This window comes from Cucurbita pepo, chromosome LG10 (assembly GCF_002806865.2).
Source record: "Cucurbita pepo subsp. pepo cultivar mu-cu-16 chromosome LG10, ASM280686v2, whole genome shotgun sequence".
Taxonomy (NCBI): domain Eukaryota; kingdom Viridiplantae; phylum Streptophyta; class Magnoliopsida; order Cucurbitales; family Cucurbitaceae; genus Cucurbita; species Cucurbita pepo.
In genome coordinates this window covers 4,343,706-4,370,799 of record NC_036647.1, presented here as the reverse complement: position 1 = coordinate 4,370,799, position 27,094 = coordinate 4,343,706, and the positions used below count along the sequence as shown (strand labels likewise).

General features: G+C 37.4%; 6 protein-coding genes across 7 annotated transcripts; 2 read left to right on the top strand and 4 right to left on the bottom strand.

The window, feature by feature from the left end:
* Positions 1 to 2,002: 2,002 nt before the first annotated feature.
* LOC111803775 lies at positions 2,003 to 2,843 on the top strand. Its single transcript, XM_023688313.1, has 2 exons — positions 2,003 to 2,551; positions 2,636 to 2,843. The coding sequence occupies exons 1-2, from the start codon at positions 2,097 to 2,099 to the stop codon at positions 2,685 to 2,687; spliced, it is 507 nt and encodes a 168-aa protein (XP_023544081.1). The 5' UTR covers positions 2,003 to 2,096; the 3' UTR covers positions 2,688 to 2,843.
* LOC111803774 (ATPase family AAA domain-containing protein 1-B) lies at positions 2,758 to 9,278 on the bottom strand. Of its 2 annotated transcripts, XM_023688310.1 has the most exons (14): positions 8,976 to 9,278; positions 8,486 to 8,625; positions 8,124 to 8,288; positions 7,680 to 7,810; positions 7,283 to 7,427; positions 6,880 to 7,151; positions 5,849 to 5,973; positions 4,809 to 4,852; positions 4,251 to 4,382; positions 4,032 to 4,109; positions 3,724 to 3,806; positions 3,436 to 3,558; positions 3,163 to 3,223; positions 2,758 to 3,071 (listed from the first exon to the last, which is right to left on the bottom strand). In XM_023688310.1, exons 1-14 carry the CDS (start codon positions 9,076 to 9,078, stop codon positions 2,910 to 2,912), a joined length of 1,764 nt encoding a protein of 587 aa, XP_023544078.1. In that variant the 5' UTR covers positions 9,079 to 9,278; the 3' UTR covers positions 2,758 to 2,909. The 2 variants fall into 2 exon arrangements, with proteins under 2 accessions (XP_023544078.1, XP_023544080.1); XM_023688312.1 differs by lacking the exon at positions 8,976 to 9,278 and having other exon boundaries at positions 8,124 to 8,298; positions 8,486 to 8,593.
* Positions 9,279 to 10,529: 1,251 nt separating this feature from the next.
* Positions 10,530 to 11,910, bottom strand: LOC111803964 (protein lingerer). Its single transcript, XM_023688588.1, has one exon. It carries the CDS (start codon positions 11,779 to 11,781, stop codon positions 10,750 to 10,752), a length of 1,032 nt encoding a protein of 343 aa, XP_023544356.1. The 5' UTR covers positions 11,782 to 11,910; the 3' UTR covers positions 10,530 to 10,749.
* A 3,583-nt stretch (positions 11,911 to 15,493) lies between these two features.
* On the bottom strand, positions 15,494 to 20,947 carry LOC111803962 (pyrophosphate--fructose 6-phosphate 1-phosphotransferase subunit beta). The gene is made up of 16 exons (XM_023688585.1): positions 20,668 to 20,947; positions 20,143 to 20,304; positions 19,905 to 20,026; positions 19,600 to 19,653; positions 19,390 to 19,496; positions 19,137 to 19,242; positions 18,749 to 18,812; positions 18,217 to 18,305; positions 17,810 to 17,941; positions 17,531 to 17,701; positions 17,330 to 17,445; positions 17,069 to 17,180; positions 16,834 to 16,918; positions 16,307 to 16,351; positions 16,098 to 16,166; positions 15,494 to 15,861 (listed from the first exon to the last, which is right to left on the bottom strand). Exons 1-16 carry the CDS (start codon positions 20,858 to 20,860, stop codon positions 15,785 to 15,787), a joined length of 1,704 nt encoding a protein of 567 aa, XP_023544353.1. The 5' UTR covers positions 20,861 to 20,947; the 3' UTR covers positions 15,494 to 15,784.
* A 1,636-nt stretch (positions 20,948 to 22,583) lies between these two features.
* LOC111803720 (probable transcription repressor OFP9) lies at positions 22,584 to 23,191 on the top strand. The gene is made up of 2 exons (XM_023688244.1): positions 22,584 to 23,027; positions 23,123 to 23,191. Exons 1-2 carry the CDS (start codon positions 22,584 to 22,586, stop codon positions 23,189 to 23,191), a joined length of 513 nt encoding a protein of 170 aa, XP_023544012.1.
* A 988-nt stretch (positions 23,192 to 24,179) lies between these two features.
* On the bottom strand, positions 24,180 to 25,852 carry LOC111803965 (chromoplast-specific carotenoid-associated protein, chromoplastic-like). The gene is made up of 3 exons (XM_023688589.1): positions 25,295 to 25,852; positions 24,833 to 25,028; positions 24,180 to 24,735 (listed from the first exon to the last, which is right to left on the bottom strand). Exons 1-3 carry the CDS (start codon positions 25,750 to 25,752, stop codon positions 24,421 to 24,423), a joined length of 969 nt encoding a protein of 322 aa, XP_023544357.1. The 5' UTR covers positions 25,753 to 25,852; the 3' UTR covers positions 24,180 to 24,420.
* Positions 25,853 to 27,094: the final 1,242 nt, after the last annotated feature.

The window sequence follows — 27,094 nt, the reverse complement described above, 5'->3', positions numbered from 1 at the left end:
TAAGATATAAACTTTGGATTATTTTTTTGGTCAACCATCTCAAGTAAAATAGATTTCCACATCTCTCATCCCATCATAAAAAAATAGTGACACATATATATACAAACATATGTACATAATCTTTAATATGTTTTCAAATAAAGTACAAATATATATATTTTTTGAATAAAAATAGAACAGTGAAAAGTTAAAAATTAAAGATAATAATAATAAAAAAAAGAGTTTTAGGTATATAGGGACAAATAACTAATATTCAGAAAATATGTCTTACTTTAATTTGTTTCAACTTTTGGGTACAAATGGTTTAGTGAATATTTAAAGTTAGATTTGAGTGCACACTAACCTACCCTTAAACCAGATATTATTTGTTTATTATTATTAATTTTTAAGGAAATGCAAGCCCCAATTTTTGGTCAATTATTAATTCTTTATATTCCACCCATTTCTATTAACCATACACTTTTTCTAATGGCACCAAATGAATTGAAAGTTAAATCTCTTGAATGATAAATATTGTCTTATCTATTGATTTATGTTCGAATTATTGGCTCATAAAAGATTCTTAAAATAATTTTTCATCCATGGATTTCTCCTTATTCTTTAGTTTTTGAGTTAATACGTCTTAGTACATTCATTAACATAATGCACCAAATAAAAGATATTTGTTTGTTGTCACGCAACTAATATCGCGATAGTACGAACTATAGTAAACTTTGATTCTCGCATTTTGGAAAACAATAGAATACCATAAGTAGAAGAAGATGATGGTTTAATAATTGAATGAAGACTTGAGAGTTGAGGCATTTGAAGGGCGACAGGTTTGGGGGGAAAAGGAACAAACCAAATGAAAAGAGTTGGGCTTCTCTGTGTGCACCACAAAAAAGGCAAAGCCCCACGTCTCATCATCTTCCATTAACACAAAAATCATCTTCATCTTATTAATGAATTTTATCACTTGAGAACTGGATGCATGTTTGGTTTTTCTCCATGATTAGACTCCCTCCCTCTGTGTTTCCATATGGTGTTGGCGTTGGTGTTTCTTACGGTGAATCAAAAGGGTGGAGGAAAAGGAAATGAATAAATCAGAAATTATTAGGGGATATTTTGGAGGGGGTATATTGATTGCTGAAGTGAGTGGCAAGCACATGGCTTCAGGCATATTAGAGGGCCCTTGTTCGACCAAACCCTCCAAACAAAGAAAAGAGAGATAAAATATGGTACCACAAATTGTTCTGTTGGCCGACAACGAAGTGACGCTACTCTAATTAGTGCCACTACCATTGAATTTTTGTGTGGTATTCGGTATTCCTTCGACCCAGTTCTTGTTTTTGCAACTCATCACAGTATGAACATCTCAAAATCTGTTCTTTTTTCAACAAAGCAGCCTTGTTCTTCCTCTTTGCGGCCACGGGAAGGAAACCAACCAATACTAACTAAGTTCTATTGAAATGGAGAGTTTAAAGTTACACAAAATAGGCGAATTTCGAAGAAAGATTGAACGTACAAGAAATCCCACAAAGTGCAGTTCATATTTTCAAGGCACCCTCTGGGCCAGACAGACACATTAATGAAAAAGCGGGTAGTGGGGATGGTGGCAAAATAAAATGTCGTATCATGGATGTCGCATCAGTCAACCTACGCTGAGCCGAGGATGGTGGTAATGTTTCATCTACAGGAGGATTGAATAATGGACTCAACTCCTCAAGCCTCTTTCCCCCACACCGTTTCTTGTTTCGTTAGTTCATGCAAGATAATCCCCACCATGAACAAGCGATGGACGCTGAAGTTCAATTCTTAAACTCTGCTAAGAATTTCTTTAGTTCAGGCAAGAAATTGAAGATGGGTAGTTGAACTTGCACCCGTGGGGAAAAGAAGAAATTCCTGACGGGAGGGGAAGTCTCTCACAAAAGCTGGAAAGAGACTGTTAATAACTGTAAATTAGGTGCGCAAATAACGGGTTCTCCGCTTGATCACACGAGTTAGTGGAAAATGTTGGAATCTGATCCAAGTACAACTGGTTGTTGGCACCTCACTTTTTAGCTTTTCAAAACTCTCCTTTCTACCCTAAAGCTGGTGGTTCTGGAAAAAAGCCGAAAATGGAAGAGCCGACAGGCGGAACCAAACCGATCAAGTGCAGTGAGGACCAGAAACGTCAAAAATATGGAAGATATGCAGCAGGGTCCTCGTCCGACGAGCTTCTGATCGGGAATTCCGATGCTCCTCCACATTCAGAGGCTGAAACTTCCCATATTTCCACAGGTGAAGATTCGGGAAGCTCCGGCGAGGAAACACGGTTGTCCGGCCTGGCAGAGAGCCTGCAGATCTTAACAAAGTCGCTGCTGACAGCGGAAATGGAGATTTTCAAGGCGAGGGAGGTCATCCGCCTTGAGGAGGAAAAGAGGAGGTTGGAATCGGAGGCCGAGATGACTCGCATGCTGCTCCAGTGTCAGATGCAGATCGCCTCGTTTCTGTCGGCCAGGCAGGGTCCGAACAACCGGAAAAGAAAGAGGGTTCAGGAAGAAGAACCATCTCCCTCGGTCTCCTTAGAAAGGTAGAATAGAATCTTCAGCCTTCGTTAAGTAATCAGCAACAACTAATAACTGATATATGAATCTGATCTTGTTGATTGATGCAGGGACGGAGCTCTGCTGCTAAGTCTAATTCAACTCAACATGATCACCTTTTGAAGCTGCTATGCTAAGGTTTGAACGGGGAGCGTAAGAGTGAGTATTATGAGGGTATAAGTGTAACTGTATCGATCAACAAAGCGTGATATTGATCGAATTACTGAATATTTTTCCATTTCTATCTCAATCCTATAAGTTATGACTGATTCATTGGCATATTAAAAGCTCAACAAAAAAGAAAAATCATTTCAAGCTTACTAGCTAGCGAGTCGATTTAGATAGTCAAGCGAATTGGGTTTTCTTCGTGCGGATGTTGGAGTCCTTGATTTTATGGTCGTCGACAGTTTGCAAAGCCTTGCGCCTGCTCATAGCGCACTCAATATATTCTTGAAGGGGTGGAAGTATTCCATGTTCTCCAGTTTTGGATACTTTCCCTCGAAGTATCTGTATAAAGAAACCCAGAAAGAGAAGTTATAGCCACCACATAGAAAGTCTACGCATTAATGATAGATGAAATAAAGGACGGGTAGTTTGCCTTTGATGCCCAGGACCGCTCGGCTTGCTGACAAATATCCCTGATGTCCCTTCCAGACATTCTGAAAATACATGCGAAGTGAAGCATGGAGAATGTAGATTTAGAGATTACTACAACTACAGCTCTAGAAACAAAGCAGTCGACAAAACTAACTATTCTAGTCAGGGAGGCTTGTATTGTATGTGGTCCATCAGCAGAATAGCAGACAAATAAAAACAATAACGAGACTACCAAAAGAAATCAAATATAGTTTCGGGCCTACGATTAACTAACCCTTCTGTATTCTTTGCAAACTCGTTCAGTTCAGGTTTCGTTAGCTGCTTTGCGTACTGAGCTGCTATTTCCTGACGGTTCCGCTCATCAGGTAAGCCAAATGTGATCATCAAGTCAAACCGACTAAACGAAAATTCAGGAAAAGAAATCAGTTCAGAAACCCAGCAAGCAAGCGCTCGCTTGTGTGGTGTGTGCGCGCGCGTGTGTGTGTTTTTTAGTTTTATATATTAACGTTATTTGATGCACAAATCAGAGCCGATAAATTAAAAAATGTATAGATCTGCATACCTAATTAAAGCAGGATCAAGGTCCTGCTTTCTATTCGTGGCAGCAATTACAACCACTTTTCTGTCTTGTTCAAATCCATCAATCTACACAGAAAATGTAAATTAAACTAAGTTGCTCAAGAAGCAAGATATGTTGATACGTTTATCACGTAAATGACACATGCAATTCCAATTGATTGCCATCCAAACTAGCCTCTTGGCTTGCATGCAAATGTTTTTTAGTCAAACATTAATACAGTTAATTCACTGATGCGCGGCGGAAGGCACATGACCTTTGGAGTTATGGATTCATGTAAGATTCGTCTTTACCTGACGCAATAACACTGATAATACTCTTCGAGTAGCTTCATGCATTTCACTGTCACGAGCAATTGCAAAAGAATCAACCTGCAGTTGGAAAAGAAACAGGGGGAAATCATAAATTGTACAATCTAAAAAATACGTAAATTGTAAATAATAATAAAAATAAAAGANAAAAAAAAAAAAAAAAAAAACAGCTGATGATCTGACGATAACCAAGCCTTTTACCTCGTCAAGGAAAATGATCGCACCGGTACTAAGTTCATTAGCAAGTGAAAACACTTGCCCCAAGAGACGTTCGCTTTCACCGTAGTATTTTGACATGATAACCTCAAGAGGTACGTACACCAAGGGGACGCCCTGACACAAAACGTGAGGGTACAAAATCTTAGGTTCCTTCTATCCATCACATACTTAATTCACGAGATCAGCAGCTTATATGAGGTCCAAAGACCATTTTGCGTGATTGGAATAGAAAACTCTACGTTGCAAAGCAAGCAGACATAATTTCCTAGGAATAACTAAAATTAGATGACATGCAGAACATATTTAAGTACCTGCTGAGCCAAAGTGCAACATGACGACAAAATTTTAAACTACGCTGTACTTTTTTGTGAATTGAAAGTATATAGAATTGCCAGTTGGTTAAGGGATCTCACCCTCAAAGCCACCAGCAAAGGTAACAAATTTATTGAGTACTCTCAATCAACCCCTTTTTTTTTTTTTTTGGTCCGATTTCATTTACGATCAATCATGAGTACAAATAATGAGCATATAATGACTGACAGCTTGATTTGCAATTACACGAGCAGAAGATGTTTTTCCTGTACCTGAACCAAAGATGCTACAAGTAAGCTTCGCTAACAACTTATCCAATCTTTATAAGCTACGAAGGCAAAATACAACTACAGGAATCTCACAACTCTGCTGAATCTCCATGACAATGGCAAGCAAGGTTTAAAATATAGTGTAGAATTTGTTCAAAAACCAAGTACAAGAAAATTTTGTATAAGGAGCCTCAAGAAGAGATTCAGAAGTAGATAATTGTATTCTACTAATGTAGCACGTGTCCCCCTATTTTAAGAGCAGCAAATCCTTTTTTTACTTGGGTATCAGGAAAGATAAGTAAATTAATATAGGGTGGACTTAGTCGGAAAAAGATAAGTGGGGTCACAGAGAGAGGGGATTCGAGATAATATCATGGAACAAAATGAAAATACTAAAGCACTTGTAATGTTCTCCCTATTAAGATTTGGAAGAACTGTATTTCGCTAGTGAAAATTGAAAATTGAAATGTCTTCTTAATTCTGATTGAAGGGAAAATAAAGAGCGGAAGAATTGAAATTATATAAATTGCCTCTTTTCCTAAGAAAACTAACATTCTGGAGAATTGAAATAACTTCAAATGGTAAAGAAAACAAAATGAAATAAGAGTAAAACATTGAAAATTTCATAAAGTTGTATAGTTCATTCTTATTCTCTCGTATTTCTAACTATGGGCAGCTGCCCTTGTATGACAGAGAAAATGAAAGTTTGAGCACACGAAAGACAGGCTAAGATAAGGAATATGATAACCTAACAAAGAAGATCTATTTCCTGAAATATTATTCATGTTCACAGGAAAGTGAGAGTTTGAGTGAATGAAAAACGGGCTAGGATAAGGAATATGCATAACCTAGTAAAGAATCCTGAAATTAATTCATGTTCACAGGAAAGTGAGAGTTTGAGTGAATGAAAAACGGGCTAGGATAAGGAATATACATAACCTAGTAAAGAATCCTGAAATATTGTTCATATTCACAGACATTCTCAATTCAGTAACCTACCTGGAGGCCCTTCAAAGAGAACAGCCCGAGGTCTATTTGATTCAAACTTGCGCCGAGTCCCATGAGCAATCTCATCAAATAATTCTGGATTATGCAGAGTCAGCAGTATCGTGTCTTCTATTTCACTACAATAAGATTATGAGCCAACGAAACGAGGAAAACATTATTTTTGCTAACAAACGTAGAGGATCTATTTCTACAAACAATCAACATGAAGCAGAGACCATAGATTATATCATCTTTAATGAAACCTTCACGATTTCATAGACATCAGAAAATAATAAAAGGAAACGGATAAGAAACATCGCAGACTATCCTCTTGGCCAAGAGGATGGAGATTATCTTTTTTGGTTGCTCCAATTCATTGGAAGTGTTTGTTCAAGCTTCTTACTCTCTTCAATTACACTGTATTTTATCAAATGTGTTATAGGATAATGTTCTTCAGCTGGTTGTTGGTCGTTTTTTGGCTTCAAAACCGAAGTTATGATGGTTAAATATGATCAAAGCTCTATTATCAGAATCGTGGATGGAGACAAATCAAAGAATTTTTTAAGACAAGCATTTCCTTTGGTTTGATTCTGTACGCTTAAAGGCTTCCTCATGGTGTTCTCTTTCCAAGCCTTCTCTGATTTTTTATTGTCTGACATTTGTTTAAATTGAAATGCCTTTATTTTTCCTAGGTAATTGTATTATTTATTTCTTTTCTTATTCACTCCCTTGTGGAGTTTGGAACTTTTGAGCATTAGCCTTCTTTTGTCTCGTATTAAAAAAAAAAAAAAAAAGAAGCATTACAGACTAATCTTAAGATATTCACGGAACTTTTAGAGAAGTAAGATCAATCATATAATCCATTTCGTGTCCAGGAAGGAACGGCTGCATTTCTTCTTTACCTTAATATAAAGTTCTAATTTAAGTAAAAAAAAATTATTGCTACATTACAGGGTACGGGGTCATTGCCAATGTCTATCCATATATAAGTCCTATATTTAATGAGAGAAATACGAAAGTATGCAACAGAGAGCAGAGCCTACCTTTTTTGTTGATCATAACCAGCAATATTGTCCCAGGATATCTCATTTTTTGAGGAATTAACATGTGGCTCGTCAAGTCCATAAACTTTCACACCCATTGATTCGAGACTAGATATAGATTTTTCCGGATCTGGCAATTGTGTAGACCCTTCCCTCGATTTTCTTTCAAGGGATCTACTTTCTCCCAACCTTCCACCAGCTAATTGTAAAACAGAAACCAAAGAATCGAGCTCTTCGGTGCTCAGGCTTCCCCGCTTTAAGAATTCAATTTCCTGTAGCAATTTGCAATAGCCATTATGAAAAGTTTCTACTTATATTTGTGCTCCTAGAATAAGTTAATTAATATACATAAAAATAAAAATACATAATTCGTAGCTGATAATTTATTAAAATTAGCACTGACAGTTTTATCCGAGCTAACAAGTGAATGAAATATCAGGACGCTTAGATCTTCATCCCCGGCATCAATTTCTAATGAGTTTCCTTCGTTTCCTCCAGCTTCTCTCTGAGTTTTTGGTCGAGTAAGAGATAGTTGCCAAGCAACTGGACTACAATGGTCAATATATAGCACAGTACAATTAACAACTTCATAATGAGAAATGTAAGAACAACGAACAAAGAAAAACAAATGAAGGCAACAATCAATGTCTATAAGTATTACTTAGGAAAGAATAAACGAAAAAACGAATGTAAACATCCTTCCTCCTTGTAACTTCAAATTGCTTGACATCAATGTCAACAAATGTTGAATAATTGCAACCAAATGATCCGTGGAAATTCAAATACTCATGTGCATGTACCTGGCCCATGCACGCAATAACATATCTGAACCACCAGCACGCTCTTCAACTTTTAGTCCAAGATTTGATACAAGATTGGCAACCAGATGCGAGACTTCACAACTGGAAGGAACTTGGAACTTGATGCTGACCTGCTCTCATTCTAGAGAATTAAAACATAATTCCTATTACATATATCTTGCAATGCTTAATATAAAAATTTAACATTTTATCTCAATATATGATTAGGGAAACATTTTTAGCAAATAACAACTCAAACCTATAACAAATAAAGTAAAATAGCACATTCAAACACTGGTTGTTCAACCAACCTCCATTTTCAGATGGTACGTTTACTGTTTCCAAAGATAGTTATTGGGTCAAATACTCAGCATGGATCTAACACATTTGATTATAGAGCAACCATAAAGCCGGTGAGTCAAAAAGAGAACAAACAGACAGTACCTTTTGGCCCTTAACTCCAACAGTAAATCGCGGACAAGCACCATACTTCATTCCTTTGTTCCTGATTAACTGCTCATTTATTCGCTGTCTCTCTTTCTTAGCAATCTCCTCAAGATCAGCATGGGTAGATAGGTCCTTTGGTGGTGGTGGGGGAGTGCCAGCAGACTGCGGATAGCTAAAGTCGTCACTAAATCAATTCAACCAATTCAGCTAAAAATCAACCAAATAAAGAAATGACCGATCTATAATTAGGATTAAGTACGATCAAGAACTGAAATTCAATTATAACCCAACAGTTATCTATGGGAAAAATATCAGGGATTGTCTCTGACTATTCAAAGAATTAATCATCAAGGACGTACCTCTTCAGCTTCTGCATAAGCTATTTCCATTGCCCCAACTCCAAACATACTGGCAACGATAGCCGGATAGAGAAAGCAAGGTTCACGTCCATTAGACAGAAATCCTGGTTTTAGATGCTCCGGGTGATGCCGAAAATGTCCTGCATATACATATGATAAATCTCCTTCACGTGCTAAACCAATTCGTTTTAAACGAATGAAGTTTTATTTCTAATATAGAATATCAGTGGGTGAAGAACACTGTTATAATTCAAAAGAACAGCGAATCAAGCAACCCACAGCTTCCGCCCACTAACAACAAATAACCATAGACATCCAAAAGAGAACAGCACAGCACAGTTCATTATACAAACTATAATTTGGAATAAAGATTACATGTCCATGTCAAACAGAGAAGCAGCAACTTCGAAACTACATACATAAGGTAACACGAATATCAACAACAGTAGTTTAGAAACGATGATCAACAGAAACTAGAAGAGAAACTTACTCAGATATAAACTCGGAGATACGCTTGAAGAATCTTTGAGTTTGAAAGACTTAATTATTCGCCACGCTTTGACGGTCCTAGCAATCCGCTCCAAAACCGACATGGAATCTTCCCTGCTATAGATTATACAGTAACTCTATGTCCCTGCTCAAAGTTAGATTATATGCTGACCGACGAAACGTCGATCAAACACAGCGACGAGCAACGAACAATAGATTGAACACTGACTTCTGCGAACGGATCGACAAGTCGGTATAGTGACAGGTGAGAACTCAGACGGAACGGGTTCGTATGAATTTTTTCTTTTTCTCTCTCTATTCTGTTTTTCCAACTCTAATATAATGGTTCACCGCTTTTCCCAAAACATCGGTTGGGCCATGGGCCGCTGTCTTGGGCTCGAGAATGAGCCTTATGTTTAGCCCACTACTTGGGCCCAACCCAGACTGCATAAATGCAAAAGTTCGCCGCCTTTGTTTCTTCTTCTCAGATTCATTATATATTTCTTTTATAAATATATGAAATCAAAATAACTTTTTAAATTAAAATCCATAGACTTTATTTTTCATTGTTGATTGACCAATGTTCACCTTCATTCATGGTGCAATTAGGGTTTAATTAAAAAAGATAATGAATAGCAATAACGAAAAGGGACCTCACAACTTGGAGTCGATGCACAAACAAACTTACAAGAAAAATGGACAAAATAAACAAATCAAACTCGACAAACAAGAACCAAAAACACGAACCCATCTCAATTCTTTTCATAATTTGTTCGTTTCAATAATAAATTTATTTTAGCGTGGAGTCACATCACGTTATCTAAATTGATACCGTCTCATCCAAATTTAACAAAAGAACAAAGGTGTCATTCCATTAATTAGCGTCAACCACAAACATAAAAGATAGAAGATAGAGTTACTCAAAGTCAGAAAAAGGCATAATTAAGATTTGAAAAATAAGGATAAATAGCTAATCAAATATAATCTAAAATTATCCCATTCTCATCCAATTGGATAAAACGGACAAAGTCTTAAAATTCCGTTTAAACAATAAGGTCATAATCAGCTATGCTACACGACATAAGAATTCATGAATCTTTATTTTTGAAATAAAATAAAATAAGAAGTGGAGCATTTTTTTTTTTTAACTAGTGATTCACCAATGAGTTAATCCAGCTCTCACTCTCAGTATACTAAGGACACGCCTGTGACTGGAACTGTCCTCTTGTTCTTCTGGAAAAACAAAACTTGGGGAAAGCATGAACAGGATCATGTCCCGGAAACTCATACATGGCCGGTGAAAATAATAGCCAGAATTACAGTGTTTAGAGTTCATCAGTACAGAATTGTATCATAAAAGATAAGAGATAGATTGGTGGATTCTTTTCCCCCACCAAAATCAGAAGCAGCCATGGATTAGAAGACAAAAATTTGCCTGTAAAAATATCGCCCAATTCTATCATCTTGTAAAGCAAGTCTCCAACAGGGTGACAATTGGTGGTCCTGGTAATGATGAACAAACAAGAAATGAAGAAAAAGAAAACCCCATAAAGACTTGGCAAAAAGTTTTCAGAATCATATTCATTCAGCCCAACAGAAGAAATGGATTGAAATTATAGGAACAGCCAGAAAAACTGTGTACAGAGATGATTGATTAAGAACAGTCAGAACTCAGATGCCCAATAGTTTTGGTTAATTACATAGAGATGCAAAAGTTGAGATCAGGGAGGGGAGATTCCTATACAATAATATATGTGAAACCCGGAAATTCATTTTTAATGCACTTTTTTAGTGAAAAGGCTTCTTATGCTAAAGAGATTGGTGTTTGAATTTCCAGGATTACTGACACTGCTGAGGTCTCCATTGTTGCCGTAAACATGGCTGCCGCTGCTGCTGCTGCTTCCACCGCCATCATTGCCAATAACTCCAACTGCACTGGCCTCATCGCTTCTACAGCTTAAATGGTTCCTGTACCCAATACACATGGGAACATTCAAATTCAAAACTCTAACTCTAGAAGCGGCGGCGGTGGCGGTGGCCTTGCTTCGGTTGTTGTCTGTGGGCTCCTTCCGGGCGGCTTTTTCGGCATTGCGAGAGAAAGTTTCGGAGGTTTTAGCAGCGGATCCACCGCGCCGGACCTGCCATACTGGGCTACTCCGGCCTAAATGGACGCCAGCGCGGCTCGGGCTACTCGGCCACTTCCTGGATTTGGATTCACCAGTGGAGTTGCTGCGAGAGCACGGCGCACTGTTAACCTTCCGGGATCCAGGTTGTGTACCGGCGAACATTTTAGGTCTAGTGTAAGCATTTCCAGCAGATCTACTACGCGAGAACGGCCAAATATTGATATTCAACTCCGCCGATGTGGAACCATTACCACTCTTCTTCTCTTTCTTCTTCTCCTTCACTCGATCCTCCTGATTCGCCGCGACATTCTTCTTCTCGCTCTTCTTGAAAATGCTCCATCGCTTCGACGACGTTAACGAAGAACCCGATTCCACCGAATTAGGCGTCAATTTGGGGCCGTCACAGGGGTCAGGTTCAGAAGGAGAAGGCTCCGGGTCAGATTTCTTGTTAGGGTCAGACGACAGAGACAGAGACAGAGACTGACTGGATACAAGGTGAAGAGGAAGAAGAACGCCGTCTTCAAAAAGCTCGTCAGCGGAGAGAAGATTAGGCTGAGGAAAAGAGGGGTTTCGGACCATCCAGAACTCAAACTCCGGCGAGGTGGGAAAGCTGCCACTCCTTCTTCCGCCGGCGATCGGCGAGAGAGGCTGAGATTGCGAATTCAGAAAGGGAATCTCCATAAGAGAAGAAAATGAAGAGGTTGGGAGAGATGAAGGTTCTTTAATTCGTTTGGAGTGGTGAGTTGGGTCAGAGTTCAGGAAAGTGACCCTACAAATTCCAATAAAGAAATCAGAATTAATAACNGAGAGAGAGAGGTTGGGTACTCGATGAGGACGAAGCATGCTCAATATTTTCTTCATTTTTTTTTTTTTTTTTTTTAATAAAGAAAATAGTTTACAAAATAAATAATTTATTTCCCTCGAAATGTCACCCATCATGTCCCTTAAAACTAAGCCGTTTCCTTTGGTGATATATGTTCAAATAAATAAGTTAAAACTTAAACGTCCAAAAAATCAACCACCATAAGAAATAAAGTGTAAACTTAATATTATGAAATCAAATTTATAAAATAATTTAATTTTAGTCTATGCAAAATGTTTCATTCACTAAAGTATCCCAAAGTCCAACTGGATCTTTGACCTAATTTATTAATTATATCCAATTATTTAATATATATATATATATATATATATATAATATTGTTCATAATTACATCTCAATTTTCAAGTAATCAATTAAATATGAAATAGTGAAAAAAAAAGTAAATAATATTATTCTAAATCGAATGTACAAAGAAATATAATTAATAATAAAAATAATAATAAAGTGTGGTATAGTTGTATCCGTATGGCGCACATGCAAAAAGTAAAACTGGATTAGTTTTAGGTTATAGTGCGTAGCCAAACACACCCGAAATTGTAGTGGCACGATTAGCAAATAGTTAGAGATTAACAAATTACAAAAGAAACCGGATCTGAATAGCATCCAAGATGCGCGTGATGTCACGTCAGGTGGGACTTTACGAAACTTTAATAATTTAATTTATATTATATATATATATATCAACGTTGACATTCATCCATCACAACTATTTTCTCAGTTGGATGATGAAAGTCCATATCAGTTAATTTAGGAAATGATCATGGATTTATGAGTGAGAATATAATCTCCATGATTATGATGCTTCTTGGGAAAGCCCAAATCAAAGTCACGAGAGAGCTTATGCTCAAAGTGGACAATATCATATCATTATGGAGAGTCGTGTTCGTAGCCATGCCCTAAACTTAGTTGTGTCAATAGATTGGTAAATCCTCAAATGGCAAACAAAAGACTCCAAAAGAAAAGGACTCGAACCTCCTCGAAAGCAATCAAAAGTGACTAAAACTCCAAAAGAGCCACCGAGTCTCAATTAAGGGGAGGTGTACTTTGTTCGAGGGGAGGTGTTGGATGATGAACGTCCCACCTCCGCTAATTTAAGAAATGATCGTGTGTTTATAAGTGAGAAATATGATGTTCGTCTAACCATCTCTATTCTTAGCCCATCAAAATAACTAATGATTTTTTGATTTTTTTAAATATTTTTATTCTAAATGTGAACGCCAAATATGACCTATGATTCAATGTTTTGGTCAATATTTATTTAAAAAATTCAATAATATATTAAATATACATATAATTATAGTAAATAAAGAGAGTTTTATATTTAGTAATGAGTTTGTTAGTGATTGAAAGAATGATAACGGATAGAATGAGTAATTATTAATTGGTTAATAATAATTATGATTTTTTTTAAAAAAAATAATTGAATTGAATGGAAATTTTGAAAGAGAAATGGTAAGTTCGAGTAGAGCGGCTTAATTGGGGGAAAGGTGAAATGAATTTGATCATAATCCAAGGCTTTTGAAAAAGGCAACAATAAATTAAAGCATCGATTTTACCCCCCACGGAAGGGATGAGAGAAGTTACTGTAGGTGGTAAATCGGTAAATCGGTAAAATTGTTTTGTTGTGATTAGAGGGAGGTGGGCCTAATCACATGGGCCGCAATCCCCTTTGGAGCATTAATACGGGGCAACCCGACCCGTCCAAAATCAGTAAGTGGTGGGCCAAATAGTAACGAGAGTAGAAAGAGATGGAGAATGATTTATTTATTTATTTATTTTTGAAATGGAATTTATTGAAAGGCAGAAGGATGAGCCATGTGCAGGCTATTTTCTTTTTCTTATTTATTTATTTATTTATTTATTTATGTTTTTAAAACAAGAGTATGATCTCATAAATGAGACGACCCTACAAAGAAAGCGACCCTTTTGACAACAATAGTATTAAGAAAAATATAGATTTATTAACAGTAATTCCGATATACAAAACAATTTATGAAAAAAAAGAAATAATAATAATAAATAGTGGTGATCCACTAGTCCGGCGGACCACCGTAAGGTCATCTCAAGGCACATTAATTATTAATAAATGAAATGACAATACGAGCTTTGTGTTAAAACAAAATAATAATAAAAATAAGAGAAAAAAGACGTGGCAGTTAAGATCCAACGGTGTAGAATGTGCCAGCGTGGGGGTAAGAGATGAGAAGATTAAGGAAAAGTTGGGAGAAGGAAGTAAAAAGAAAAGTAGGTTGGGGTTATTATAAGATTTGCAAAAGATTTGTAGGCGAAAGGAATAGAGAGAGAGCATGACGTGGTTTCCTACCAAAATAGCGAAACTAATTCTTGGCAACTTCTGTAGCAACATCATACTATATATATATATATATATATATATATATATATATATATATAGTTTCTGATCTTATAAGTTTAAATAATGTGTTTGTTTATTGGTGAATGATTAAACCACAAATTGGTGTCGCCAATTCTTGAATTATTGTGTTCCCATTCTTTTTCTGGGTATCTCTGGAACACAAAAGAGGTATCAATTGGATCATGTGGAGCTACCCATTTGATAACCAGAACGTTGAAAATAGGAACCAACGGCGTTTGTTGTTGGCAGTGATGAATCAGATTTCTTTTTGGATTTTGTTACACAGCCTGAAAAGAGAGAAAAAAGCAAGTCGTGCAGCGACTGNGGGGGGGGGGGGGGAAGTGGTTTTACTTTTGGGGTTTGATTAAGTGTAAAAGAGTGTAGTTAAACCAAATACAAATCATCTGTTTAAGCGCTTCTGTTATTGTAATTTTGGGTTACTTTTTTGGGATTTATAAAAGGAGAAGAAAAGGAGGGCCCAGAAAAGGCTAAAGGAAAAATCTGTGATTTTGGATTGAAGCCCTTTTGCAGGTTGCACAGTGGCTAAGCTAATGGGCAGGATCAGGATGTGAACCCAGCTTGAGCAGACTGAATCAATGAATTGGACAGACTCTTTTTGAGTCTCAATTCAAACTATCAAGTTCAATACTAATAGTATGCTAATAAGAACAATACTAATAAATTGAAAATATTCCCTCAGGTCGGTAGGGAGGGGAAGTAATTAGCGTAAGACGAACTAGACTCTTCACCATAGCTGTTTTGCTTTGAGCTCCCCAAAAGGCCTCATACAAACGGGGAGATAGACTCTTCACCATAGCTGTTTTGTTTTGAGCTCCCCAAAAGGCCTCATACAAACGGGGAGATAGTATTTTTTAATTATAAACTCATGATCATTTCCTTAATTAGCCGACGCAGACTTTCATCCTCCAACAATTAGATCCATTTCAAACCATTCAAATCTCACTCAATAAATTAAAAAAACATTTAAAATCTGGTCATCTCATACTTCTTTCATCATAAAGTGAGAAGTCGAATCATTTTATTCAAAATTGTTCCACGATTTCCATTATTTCAACTGTTGTGTAGTCATAGTCAAGTAGTCTTGGACATTTTAACTTTTGGTTCTTGGACAAACATTATCCTTCAAAATTCTTTAATGGTCGGAAAGAATTAGTTCCCATCAAACTAAACCAACTAATATTATTCCGCAAAACAGTGGCTATTTTAACATCTTACACCACTGAGAGCAATGCTAATCAAGCTGAAGTTTTTACCATCTCCATGATTGTGAGCTAATACATAATTGAAGGTGTCCTCATGTTGTTGACGAAAACTGGTTCCAGAATTTCACACAAAAAGGCCATCAAAGGCAGAAAAGCTTCCTCAAGAAATAAATTTAGAAACAAAACTACATCAAGGAGTTGACTTTAAGCTTCAGCTCCAAGTTCCAGCAGGAGAGTATGGTTAATAGCATTTGATGCAGGACCCACGAATTGAATAGGACCTGCAATTCCGATAAGGAAGAATTTCACAATTTAATCGAAGCAGTGCACGCTCCTCTGCTTTGAGGCATTATTGACAATTTTTTTTTTACAATATCCACATTTAAATATTAGCAAATTCAGAGGCAAAAACAAATTCAATGGCAGCCGGCAGAGGAAGATGACAAGAAGAAAATTATTCTGGTTTGTTATAGGGCGGACAGGCAACCAGAAATAAATAGAATGAATGTTTCCTAACCAGGACTGATGTATCGGTTGTTGAATGCCCACTCATCCCTCAATGACGCAAACTTCTTGAAAGGGGCACCTGATAATTCATAAATCAAACATAAACTTAGTTGTAATACGCAGATAAGTTCATGAAAGTGATTCATCAGTATGACAACAGGATGCCACTATTCTAGTAAATATTACACAAAGAAAACAATGCTTTCTTTCAGTTCTTACCATCAAGCTCGACCATTGCCTTCTTAATCACAGGTTTAAACTTGCCTGTCACAAAATTACAACTTTAGTTACAATACAAGAACATGAAAATAACATCATTTTAACGTAACGGCTAAAAACATTCAAGACTAGGATTCAAGAACCCCTCTGGGAAAAGCTAAAAGCCACTTCCCCAAATAACGAAGTTATCACAAACCAAAAAGAAACCAATTACACACAAATACACCATTTTTTCATGAGCCTTTCTTCCCTGGAGCTTACGTATCATTACTGTTATTTGAAGTTGCAAGCGGCAGAACAAATTACACCACACCGATCATTTAAAGTTCAAATTTATGCCTAGCAGATCACACCTAGCCAGAAGTATTTAGTTTATGTTTGGCCTGTATATATATAGCTTCCGCTATACATTTGGTAACAAATTTGGGGAGCGTGCAGAAGAGGGGGAAAAGGGCCTCAAGAAGAAGAAACTAAAATTAAGACCATGCATGAGAGGTAATCGAGTGTAATAAAGATAGCTAGTCTACCATGTCTCCTCTCCACATCCATTAATGAAGTCAATGCAGTCCCACCAACGGTCCATTCTTCAACAGGAGCAGCTAAATTCCCCACCTGGCAGATACATGGAATATGCACAAAGATTTACCAACAACTTATTGAGGAAACACAATACAAAAAAAGCATAGGAAAAAAAGGAAACTGATATTTGATTGAAATGTTTGCAGAGAGATTGATGGTAAATGAGAAGAGAACAGGACAGACAGATGAAATTAATCCAGTTTTTCCACTCTGCAGGAGAGCTCCAGCACCATAACCCAATGCATAGCAGTAAGTGGAATCGAAATTGGTTGGTAGACCACATCTCCCTTCATAGCTGCAAGTTGAAATTATATAAGGGGTTAATGCAATAATTTCATTTTCCCTCGACCCCAAAATGTTGCTGTGGAACTCCAATAAAAGAAAGAGAGAGGAATAGAGGATGAAAGAGAACTGCAGTTCTCAAATAAAGAGAAGAATTCTCACCCAAAAAAGTGAGATTGTCCTTTAAATTGAGCTTTGTATGCACCTTCACTCTTCCTTTTCTCCAACTCCGTCTCAACCATCTGAATAAGCATTTTCTCTGTTTCTATTCTAGCTACCTAAACAAGAAAAGAAGAAAAGTATCATATCTAACCAACAATAACACCTAGGGATCACCTCAAAAACAGCACAATAAAAATCTACCTGAACATTTCCATGTGGGTCTCTTTCAAGCATCAACTGTTCTTGGATCGCTTGAGGCAAAAACTCAAAAAGTTCAAGAGATTGACTAGTGAGTTTCCTTTTCCATAATCCTTCATCATCAACTATATCATGGGCCAGAATTTCATTTAGCTCTGAAATAAGTTGCTGTACCTGTAAGGCATTCAAGAACAACATTTAGTTTCATTAAGCACACAGCTAAGAATGAGGAATTGAGGATAAGAAGACAGCAACTACAGATTTTACGAGCAAGAAAAATACCTCCGGGATGAAGTCAATCAAACCTTCAGGAATAAGTATAACACCATAGTTATAACCAAGTTCTGCACGTTTGCAGACTACATCAACAATGTAATCTGTAACACTTTTCAGCGTTTGCTTTTGAGCAGAAACCTATAACAAAAGAAATCCTAGAGTTAATGTACACCGTCAAAATTTATAAATGTCTTAATAGGCATGTTAAATAAAAGATGTCAGAAGTCAAGCATTTAGAAATACTTGCATTGAGTGAGGAGAGAATGTTAAGACACCATAGATAATAAATCCTTGTTCTCTTTCCACCAAAAAAGAAAAAAAAAAAAAAAAAAAAAAAAAAAAAAAAAAAAAAAGAAAAGAAAAGAAAAAGAGTAGCATAACTAAAAATGCAGCTTATCAAAAGTTGAGTGTACCTCTTCCCCGATAATAGTAATGTTTGGATGAGTCTGCAAAGCACACTCTAAGGTGATGTGTGAAGCAGCACGCCCCATAAGCCGGACAACTGCAGATTCACATATCAAATAATATGCTATGAGAAACCAAACAAAGTAGTAACACATCAATGATCCACATGCATGCAACCGCATGTCAGCACCTAGAATATGTACTTGAATGGAAACTGATATATGCCTCTTTCTTGATGCATCAAACAAACTAACAGCAGGTAAATACAAATATGCATAGATGAAAAAAAAAACATTTTAATCCAGTTGGTGAAGATAGATGACTAACTTGCTGTTTTGGGAGGACTATAAAGCTAGTATAAAATTACAGAATCAGGTGGGTGATATCATGGAATTATTATTTTAATCCATTCGGAGCTGCTTTTAGCCATGGAATAAATCACTACTCCAAATAGACAAAACTGATTTCCTTGGTGGCACAACACGGTGATATGATGAATGACAGTACCATGGTTCTTAACTTCAATACTTGTATACTTACAATGATAATATTTTCCAGTTGATCTAGCATCTATCATGACATTACCAATCATTTCCGCATATATCTGCCACATTAGAAACATGAACTTCTTTAGTAGTAGTACATGAACAAATATAATGCCAATCCAAAATAGGAAAACTATAAAACCCAGACAAACAACTATCTTCTCTCTGCAAGTGATATGAATTATAAATATCTTAACTTCACAATAAATCACATGTTTGATGAAACGTGGTAAGACTTCAGAAATAATCCAAGATACTAATATCTACTTTCACAACGAGAAAAAACTTGAAAAAAGCATTAGAACAATCATAGAAGAATGCCATTTTACATAAAAAGCATTACCCCCAGGCAAAGAATTCAGCAAAAGAAATGGTTTAGTTACCCTGCAAGCTGTATCAAATCCGAAACTTGTGGGCACCTCTTTGCATTTTAGATCTCCATCAATTGTTTTGGGGCAACCAATTACCCTGGTCTTCCAATTTTTACCCCTGAACAGAAGAAAAGAGATTATTTCACAACACATACAATAGGAATAACTAAAACAATGTACAAAAAAGGAAATTTTGTCGAATAGAGCAGTCCGCCAATGCTGTTTTTAAGGAGACAAACTCCCGATTCATTATCTTCTTTCACACCTGAAGTTTTCAGCAAGAAGGCAGGCATTTGTATTCGAATCATCTCCACCGATCACAACAATCCCATCCAAATCAAGCTTTTTTGCTGTTTCTTCAGCTTGTTTGAACTGAAAAATGAAGACCACTCAACTAAGTTCATATATCTATCCTAACAAATCCAAGTCACTTTGACATAATGTCGCACTCTTGAGAGGCAAAAGAGAGGCTCACCTGCTCAGGAGTTTCAATCTTGTCCCTCCCACTACATATCATATCAAACCCACCCTGAAAAGAACTCGAACACAAAGAAAACATTATTAATTGATTTTGACACAAATAATCCCTTTTCTCTTTACCAATAATCATCATTAATTATGCCCATGCATCAGCTAACTCATAGTTTTACATAGTAACACATGGCATATGATGACCAAGTTTAAATTTAGCAAGTACGTTAGAGTATAGAAATCCACTAGATGTCAACGCCATTAGAAGTATTTAAAAGTTTACAGTTGTGAAGATCTGTAAAAGTTTACCTGATTTCTGTATGGATAAATATATTCGGAAGTCAGTTCCACATATTTACATTTCATAATCCCGGCAGGGCCACCCCTAAAGCCATACAATACACTGCCTTTGACGTGATCCTGCAAGTAATCTATCGCCAAAACAGATTTAAAATCACTAAAACCCAAAGAATAAATGACATATAGTTCGAAGTAGATTGACGCGTATTTATCGGAATTAATTCGTTAAATGAAAAATAATAATTACCAAAAATTCCAGAAATCACATTATGTCCTCCGGGGGCCTGGCCTCCAGACAACACGACACCAATCTTCAACTTCTTGTCCGGTTGAACTTTGTTGGAATCGCCTGGCACCAATTTTGCCGACGGCTGGCCGAAAAGATTGGGAAATAGCTTGGCTATCTCGTCTGGATAAAACAAACGTAAATAAAAGCAATGAAACACCTAAATTCAAATCCCTCTTCCAGACTCATGCACCTAATCGAATTATGGAAGAATATACAAGACTTATATCGCGAGATTTCACGTAAGATCTGTGAAATCAGAAACAATCACAAAAATATGAACGAAGTGAACTTGAACTCTAAAACCTAAGCAACTGCTTCCATGATTTTTGTTCCCCTTTCAGTGGAATAAAAACGAAAAGACAATTAGAAATGCTGAAAATGAATAAGAAAAAACTCATTTCCAGATCGAAAGGAATAAACACCATAGATCAACCAACAGTGACATATACATAGATCCCGTGAGTATCCAATAGAAAAGAGTACCTGGATTGCCAGCAGCAGAGCTAGGGGGTCCATCGACGATAGTAAAGGAACTTCTGAGAACAGAAGGCAGAGGCAGATTGTGGTCGATACGACTGGACTGGACTTCGCTATACACTGAGGAAACTCGTCCAGTCACCGGCGCAAGATTCGATCTGACGGCGGCTTCACCGTTGGAGATGAAAGAAATCGACATTGTAACTAGAGCAAGCACGATCACTAGGGAAACTGATGGGGGCGAGAGACTGAGAGACTACGATACTCTTTAACACTTCGTGTTAAACGCCTAAAATATAGGGAATTGTCCGGACTGGCCATTCCAATACCGAACTGAAACACGACTGAAAAAGGGTAAAACAGTCTTTCAACATGGACTCTTTACTTTCGTGTGCTTCCCAATATCCAACTTAATTCTTAATGTACCATGACCAAATCCGTAACGAATTTGATTCTGTGGGTTGCGTTCCCAGAGGTGCAGAGGCCCGGCTTTCTCGGCCCAAGTCTCAAGTAAGCCCATAATAGGCCCATTTAAAATGGTTCTAGAGCTGGGCCTGAGAGTCGACAATCTTCTAGTCCTAGCCAGGTTTCTGAATGTGTAGCTTGACCTTGACGGGCGTGGCTAGGGTTGGTTAAAACTTCCCAGTTTTCTTAACTTGGCGCAATGGGGATACCGTAACTTATAGTCTTCTTCTTAGTTAGCCAACGTTCAATTACTCCTCTTAATAATCCTTAACAATCCTCCCCTCGAACCAAGTATACCATAGAGCTTTTTCTGAGCCCCTCCTTTATTCGGAGCTCTCAAAGAGTCTCCCCTTAATCGAGGCTTGACACTCTATCTCTTGAACCCTCAAACAAAATACACCATTTGTTCGATACTAATTGAAGATTCTATTGACATGACTAAATTAAAAGCATGACTTTTAATACCATGTTATAAACTACTAGTGTGATGATATTGTCCACTCTGAGCATAAGCTCCTGTCACTTTGCTTTTGTTTTCTCTAAAATGTCTCGTTTCAATTGAAATAGTATTCATTACTTATAAACTCATGATTTTTCTCTTGATTAATTAGCCGATGTGAGAATACTTTCGTTAACTATCTATATGTTGTGGTGGTGCTTGTTTAGTGTTTAGGACAATTATAACAAAAAAACGTGATGTGTTGATTGAGCTTCACAACGGTTCACGTTGATGTGGTAAAACATGAGAGCCAAAAACACGACATTTAGGGAAAGAGATTCCCACCAGCTGTATACAATCCTGGCTCAGATTTCGCCCACATTCCTCTTTAGTTCTATGCTCTTTATTATGTGGATCGCAGCTCTCACCACTCCACACTTCATCGCACAACTTAAACGCAGTAGATCATTAACTCACTTTTATGCATACTTTTCTGTGGAAGAACCAATTCCACCTGTTCATATCTCGGGGGACTCGCCCTCACTTTTGTACTTCATTCTCAGAGTTCTTTTCATACAATTCATCAAGTGCTCTACTAGAAGCTTGGTAGTTAGAAGGCATGTGAAGCCAGCCAACCCATAACCTTCTTTTAAAAAGCTTAGAAATCTCCCCTCTTTTATAATAATCAAAAGATCCCTCCCATGCCACAAATGTGGATATCTCAATATCAATTCTTAAATGGACACTAAGAGACTTGGCAAAATCGACATCACCCAGACGCCATTGATGCACTGAACAGTTTGCAAAGAAAAGAAAAAAGCTAGCTTGTTTCATGATTCCCTCTAAAGCAAATTATTAGAGGTCTACTCAAGCATCATCATTGCTTCCCCCAATTCTTGTTCCCTCCCTCTTCAATAACCGCAACTTGAACCATTCTAAATCCAAAAAACAAGACCCACTTTGCCAATTGTGCATAAATGATTATTTTGGCCTCCAAATTCCCTTCAAAGCACCCAGAATGAAAGCAGTGGCCTCAACCCAACGGCATCAGCAAGAACAGAGAGCCTTCAGGGCTTTGTGCTGTGGATGCAGTTGTAATTGCAGGTTGAGTTTTTCGTCTTCTGAAGAAGTAGAAAGCTTCAGGTCTGAGAGATTCCCGTCGGTCTCCAGCATAGCCCACGCCATGGTTCAGGAGAGACTCGACCAAATGATAAGGGAAAATCGAGAGATGAAACAGAGTAAAGAACGAAGGAAACAGAGATGTGAAGACACCAAATTTGTTGTAATGGTGGCGAGGGAGAAATGCTCTGATGACCCCAGAGAGGACTTTAGAGTTTCGATGATGGAAATGATTTTGGCTAACCGAATTGAGGAGCCAAAGGATCTACGTAGCCTGTTGAACTATTATATCTCCATGAACTCAGATGAGTGTCATGGGGTCATCTTAGAGGTATTCCATGAGGTTTGTAGCCATTTGTTCTTGGCTTGTAAACGCCATTTGTAGGAACATTTCAGTGTTCTTTTCACATGTTTAGTCTTGCTTCTTTAAATTCCCAGAAACAAGTTAGCAAGATCTCTGAGAGAGAGTACAGAATTTTGATGGGAAAATGGAAAGTTGTGGACTGATTGTGTGTGTGCCTATCAATGGTCTTTTAATGGGTGGATTATAATGCTCCTTTATTATAGTTCTCTCGTTAAAACAGAGAAAATCAAAGTAAATCGATATGAATTGATTATAACAATCCAAAACCCACTTGAATGGCTCGTGTAATTCATTGAAAAAGCAGAGAGTTTTACCCAATTGGCTTCATTGATGAACTTAACCGCCAAGAATCAAAGCACCATTTTGTCCATGGCGTTGTGGGTAATGAAAGGTGTCTCTTTTCGGATCGATAAGGAACACGTCCCAAATGATCAAACTGGTAAATTGCTCTGAATGAGTATGTAACATATTGTCCTCTTCAGGGCCCTTTTAGGCTTTGTTTCAAAGTTTTTAGAATGTGTCTATTAAGTTGAGGTTTCTACTCCCTTATAAAAAATTATTCATTCTTCTCTCCAATCACCGAGATGAGATCTCACAATTCACCCCCTTCAGAGCTCAGCGTCTTAGCTGGGAGAAGTTGTCCAAGTTGACAAGAAAGAGTTCACTTGCACGAGTAAGAAGGAAAAATCAACGTGGCAGATGAAGAGGAAGCCTTTATTTACCCAACGAGAAAATAGGAGTTTTTCTTGCTCCCTAGTCACGCTCCGGTCTCTTAGCCACTTGTTAGAAGGAAGTGCAGCTTGATTGTTGGGCATAATCAATAGGAAAGCAAAAATCAGGTAGATTACACTCGTTCCTCTCTTTAATCGATGTGAGATCTCACAATTCACCCATTTTGGGACCCAACGTCTTCGATAGCACTCGTTCCCATCTCCAATCAATGTGTAAGTTATGGTTGATTGTAGCACTCAATAACTATAGAACATAAATTTCAAGTACTTACCTCTGGGATGCAATAATGAACAAATGAGTTTCTTTGTGAAATATTTTAAGAACACTCCAGGCCTATTGGAGGTTTCTGTCTTTCTGATGCAGCAAATTTGGAAATCCATCCCAAAAGACGGTAATTAATAGGACATAAAATACTAATTCAAACAAGCTTTTCATACCATTGAATAACTTCTGTTACTCAAGTGACCACTACCAATTTAACAGAAGACATAGCGAATTGAAGCTGGCCCTTAACAAAAGGCAATACCATTTACGAATAAGACAGCTACTTTAAATAATAATTCAGTTCCCTATGAACCCTTCATAGAACTCCTCCATTTCCACCTTGGAACAGCAGAATATAGTGAGAAGATTAAGGGTTTTAGGGGGATAAGAGAGCACTGCCTTCCTTGATGAGTACAAACACGCTACCGCCATCTCCTCGTGAAATTCGAACATCTTCATCAAGATAAGTAGTTAACAACCACGACTCTGCCTTGGCGTTCGAGATTGGGAACTTGATTGGGGGTTGGCTCGAAATTGTCTTGACCACATTTGAAGCAGTGTCTTGAATGGAGGATATGATGCCGCTGAATGCTGAAAGCTCAATCTTCTGCCCAAGAAACTCCACATTTTCTGGTATCACTATTGAATCCGTCAGCTGCGGAGTCCCAATGACACCTTCTTCAAACATGATCTGGAAAGTCAAACAGTTGAGAATGCGCATACGGACAAGAAAATCCATTTTATTCCTACGGTTCAGACTGCCATGTGAAAGACAAATTCTGGCTTACCTGTACGCGCTGAGGGCTTCGAACTTCAAACTTGGCATTAGTACTAATGGAAGTGGTGGCCAGAGGGCCGGAAAACAGGACGGAGTTTTGGACAGTGAAGTCCTCGGAGTCAATTGTCTGTGAAATTTCTTCCACTTTGACCAATGAAAATGTACTCCTAGACAACAGGGGAAACAGACCCGAGAACGATGTGTACCTACAGCCCCAAACATTCATATCAACAAACTCAGGGTGATCAATTTCTACTCAGAACAATACCAGTCCAAATATGAACTTCAAAATCAACATGTACAAGAACTTACCACCAACATTTAAGAAATTATGAAGGTTTGCACATAAGAAATTAGATTAAACTCGTTCCAGTTTTTCAGTCATCCCTAAAAAATTACTCGATTCCTAATAACGAAGTTCAATCATATAGTATAGAGAGAAATCTGTTCATAAATTATTGCGAGAACTTACGCGAGAATCCATTTGCCGTTGAGCAGAGACAGAGCCTCAGTAGGAGCTGGTGTTGGATTTTTCGCTTCCAGCTGCGCAATCAGCTCAAGTATCTCTGCCCTAGTTTCGCTATTCACTCGTAATCCACGATCGGTCCCGTAAAACGAATCAACCAACGCCTTCTTCAGTTTATAAATCTCCGATTGCTCCAGAGGCTTTTCCTCCTCTTCGGCGACCGCCACAGCCGGACCATCTGCGTACGGTCCCTTCTTCTCCTCCCCCCACACGTCATCGTTCTCCACCGCACGTACTTTAAACGCAGGTCTGGCTGAGATCGCTAACTTCCCCGCCGCGGCTCTGGCGCCAGCCACAATCGGACCGATGGGGAAAATCAAGGGTTTAGAAATGAGTTGAGTCTGCGGTGGATTCAGTGAGAGAGTCCTGCATGGAAGTTGACTGAATTGAGAAACAAACGCCATTGTTCCCTGAATCAGACAAACAAACACGCAGCGCAAACCGAAAGACGAGGACTCACACACCAGCTACGTCTTCAAAATCTGCCTTAAAACTCGCAAACGAGAGAGACGATTAAATAAATACGAATAATAGCCTAAAAGACGATTCTACCCCTGATTTTTCGCGACTGTTCCGAAACTTGTCATTGTTTTTTAGGCCAAATTGGACATTGCGAAGTAATCTGACTGTGTTGATGGTAACGTGGACCGTTGAGATTGCGGCACGTGGCGGAGTTAGGGGGAGAGTACAGAATACAGAGAAGGCAGCCTAAAACGAGCCAACCAAGGCATGTGAGGCGCGAAATGAATGACTTAAGAATACGTTTACGTGCATTTAGTTCTGAACAGGATAATATTTATCCAACCCTTTTTTAGTTTTACCTATTCGTTATTCAATAAATACATATAAAAAAAAAAATTACTAAGATAAAAGGCTTTAGCTTTTTACTGGGAGATGAAAAATAAATAAATAAAACAGACAAAAATATACTTATAAATAAGTTTTAATTTATAAAAAAAAAAAAAAAAAAAAATTAAAATTAGTTTTTTTTTTCTTTTTTTCTTTTACGTAGATTTTGGATGCATGTGCTAGAGTAGACGGTGGTTGAGAACTACCGATTGTTAATTGTTATCATAATTTCAAATAATATTTTTGTGGAAACACATTTAAAATTGGAAAAGTTTGGAAGAATGCATTCCTCGGAAAATCGTACTCTCGATCACCATGTCGAGTTCTTTGTTTCGTTTTTGGTTGGTGGCCATGTGATGAAAGTCTTTTGTGTTGTTTTTTTCTCTTTAAAACTTATTAAATGTTCTCTAAATTCATAAATTAAATAAACACAAACCAATTTTTTGAATTATTACCTTCTTAGAAATTTTAAAAATCTTAAAAGTCATGGTGTTATATTTTTGTTTATTTTTAGTGCCTACATTTTTAAAATTTAAATACTTTCCGTCCACGAAATTTAGTTATGGCTTCTAATTAGTTATTAAATTGAGTCGACTATTAATTGATTTCACGAGCAAACTCTTCATTATGGATGAGGTTTTAAATTTGCTTAATAAAAACGACTCGAATTTTCCTGTTTCAAATGTAGTGTTAAATTAAAATAAAAATATGCATGATAAATGGATTTATAATATGAAAAGTTTGTGGACATTTAAAAAGGAAAAAGTACTTTTAAGATTTGGAATTGAATCCACAAAGATCTGTGTTTGTATTGTGAGGTACCTTTTGAATTCATATGGAAAGCCCAATTTGAGATTCTTAGTGCAACACACGTTAATGGGCCAAAATAATTGAAAT

What these genes read in the sequence shown, in the direction of transcription:
- LOC111803775 (XM_023688313.1), top strand. Translation starts at nt 2,097, where the DNA reads ATGGAAGAGCCGACAGGCGGAACCAAACCGATCAAGTGCAGTGAGGAC. An exon ending in CCCTCGGTCTCCTTAGAAAG is followed by an intron (nt 2,552 to 2,635) that starts GTAGAATAGAAT and finishes TGATTGATGCAG; the next exon opens with GGACGGAGCTCTGCTGCTAA.
- LOC111803774 (XM_023688310.1), bottom strand. Translation starts at nt 9,078, where the DNA reads ATGTCGGTTTTGGAGCGGATTGCTAGGACCGTCAAAGCGTGGCGAATA. An exon ending in TTATTGCGTGCATGGGCCAG is followed by an intron (nt 7,428 to 7,679) that starts GTACATGCACAT and finishes TGACCATTGTAG; the next exon opens with TCCAGTTGCTTGGCAACTAT. An exon ending in GGTTATGATCAACAAAAAAG is followed by an intron (nt 5,974 to 6,879) that starts GTAGGCTCTGCT and finishes ATCTTATTGTAG; the next exon opens with TGAAATAGAAGACACGATAC.
- LOC111803964 (XM_023688588.1), bottom strand. Translation starts at nt 11,781, where the DNA reads ATGGAGATTCCCTTTCTGAATTCGCAATCTCAGCCTCTCTCGCCGATC.
- LOC111803962 (XM_023688585.1), bottom strand. Translation starts at nt 20,860, where the DNA reads ATGTCGATTTCTTTCATCTCCAACGGTGAAGCCGCCGTCAGATCGAAT. An exon ending in CTTCTTGCTGAAAACTTCAG is followed by an intron (nt 19,243 to 19,389) that starts GTGTGAAAGAAG and finishes TCTTCTGTTCAG; the next exon opens with GGGTAAAAATTGGAAGACCA. An exon ending in TTACTATTATCGGGGAAGAG is followed by an intron (nt 17,942 to 18,216) that starts GTACACTCAACT and finishes CTTTTGTTATAG; the next exon opens with GTTTCTGCTCAAAAGCAAAC.
- LOC111803720 (XM_023688244.1), top strand. Translation starts at nt 22,584, where the DNA reads ATGAAAGCAGTGGCCTCAACCCAACGGCATCAGCAAGAACAGAGAGCC. An exon ending in TCTTAGAGGTATTCCATGAG is followed by an intron (nt 23,028 to 23,122) that starts GTTTGTAGCCAT and finishes TTAAATTCCCAG; the next exon opens with AAACAAGTTAGCAAGATCTC.
- LOC111803965 (XM_023688589.1), bottom strand. Translation starts at nt 25,752, where the DNA reads ATGGCGTTTGTTTCTCAATTCAGTCAACTTCCATGCAGGACTCTCTCA. An exon ending in AACGGCAAATGGATTCTCGC is followed by an intron (nt 25,029 to 25,294) that starts GTAAGTTCTCGC and finishes TTGGGGCTGTAG; the next exon opens with GTACACATCGTTCTCGGGTC. An exon ending in GAAGCCCTCAGCGCGTACAG is followed by an intron (nt 24,736 to 24,832) that starts GTAAGCCAGAAT and finishes TTGACTTTCCAG; the next exon opens with ATCATGTTTGAAGAAGGTGT.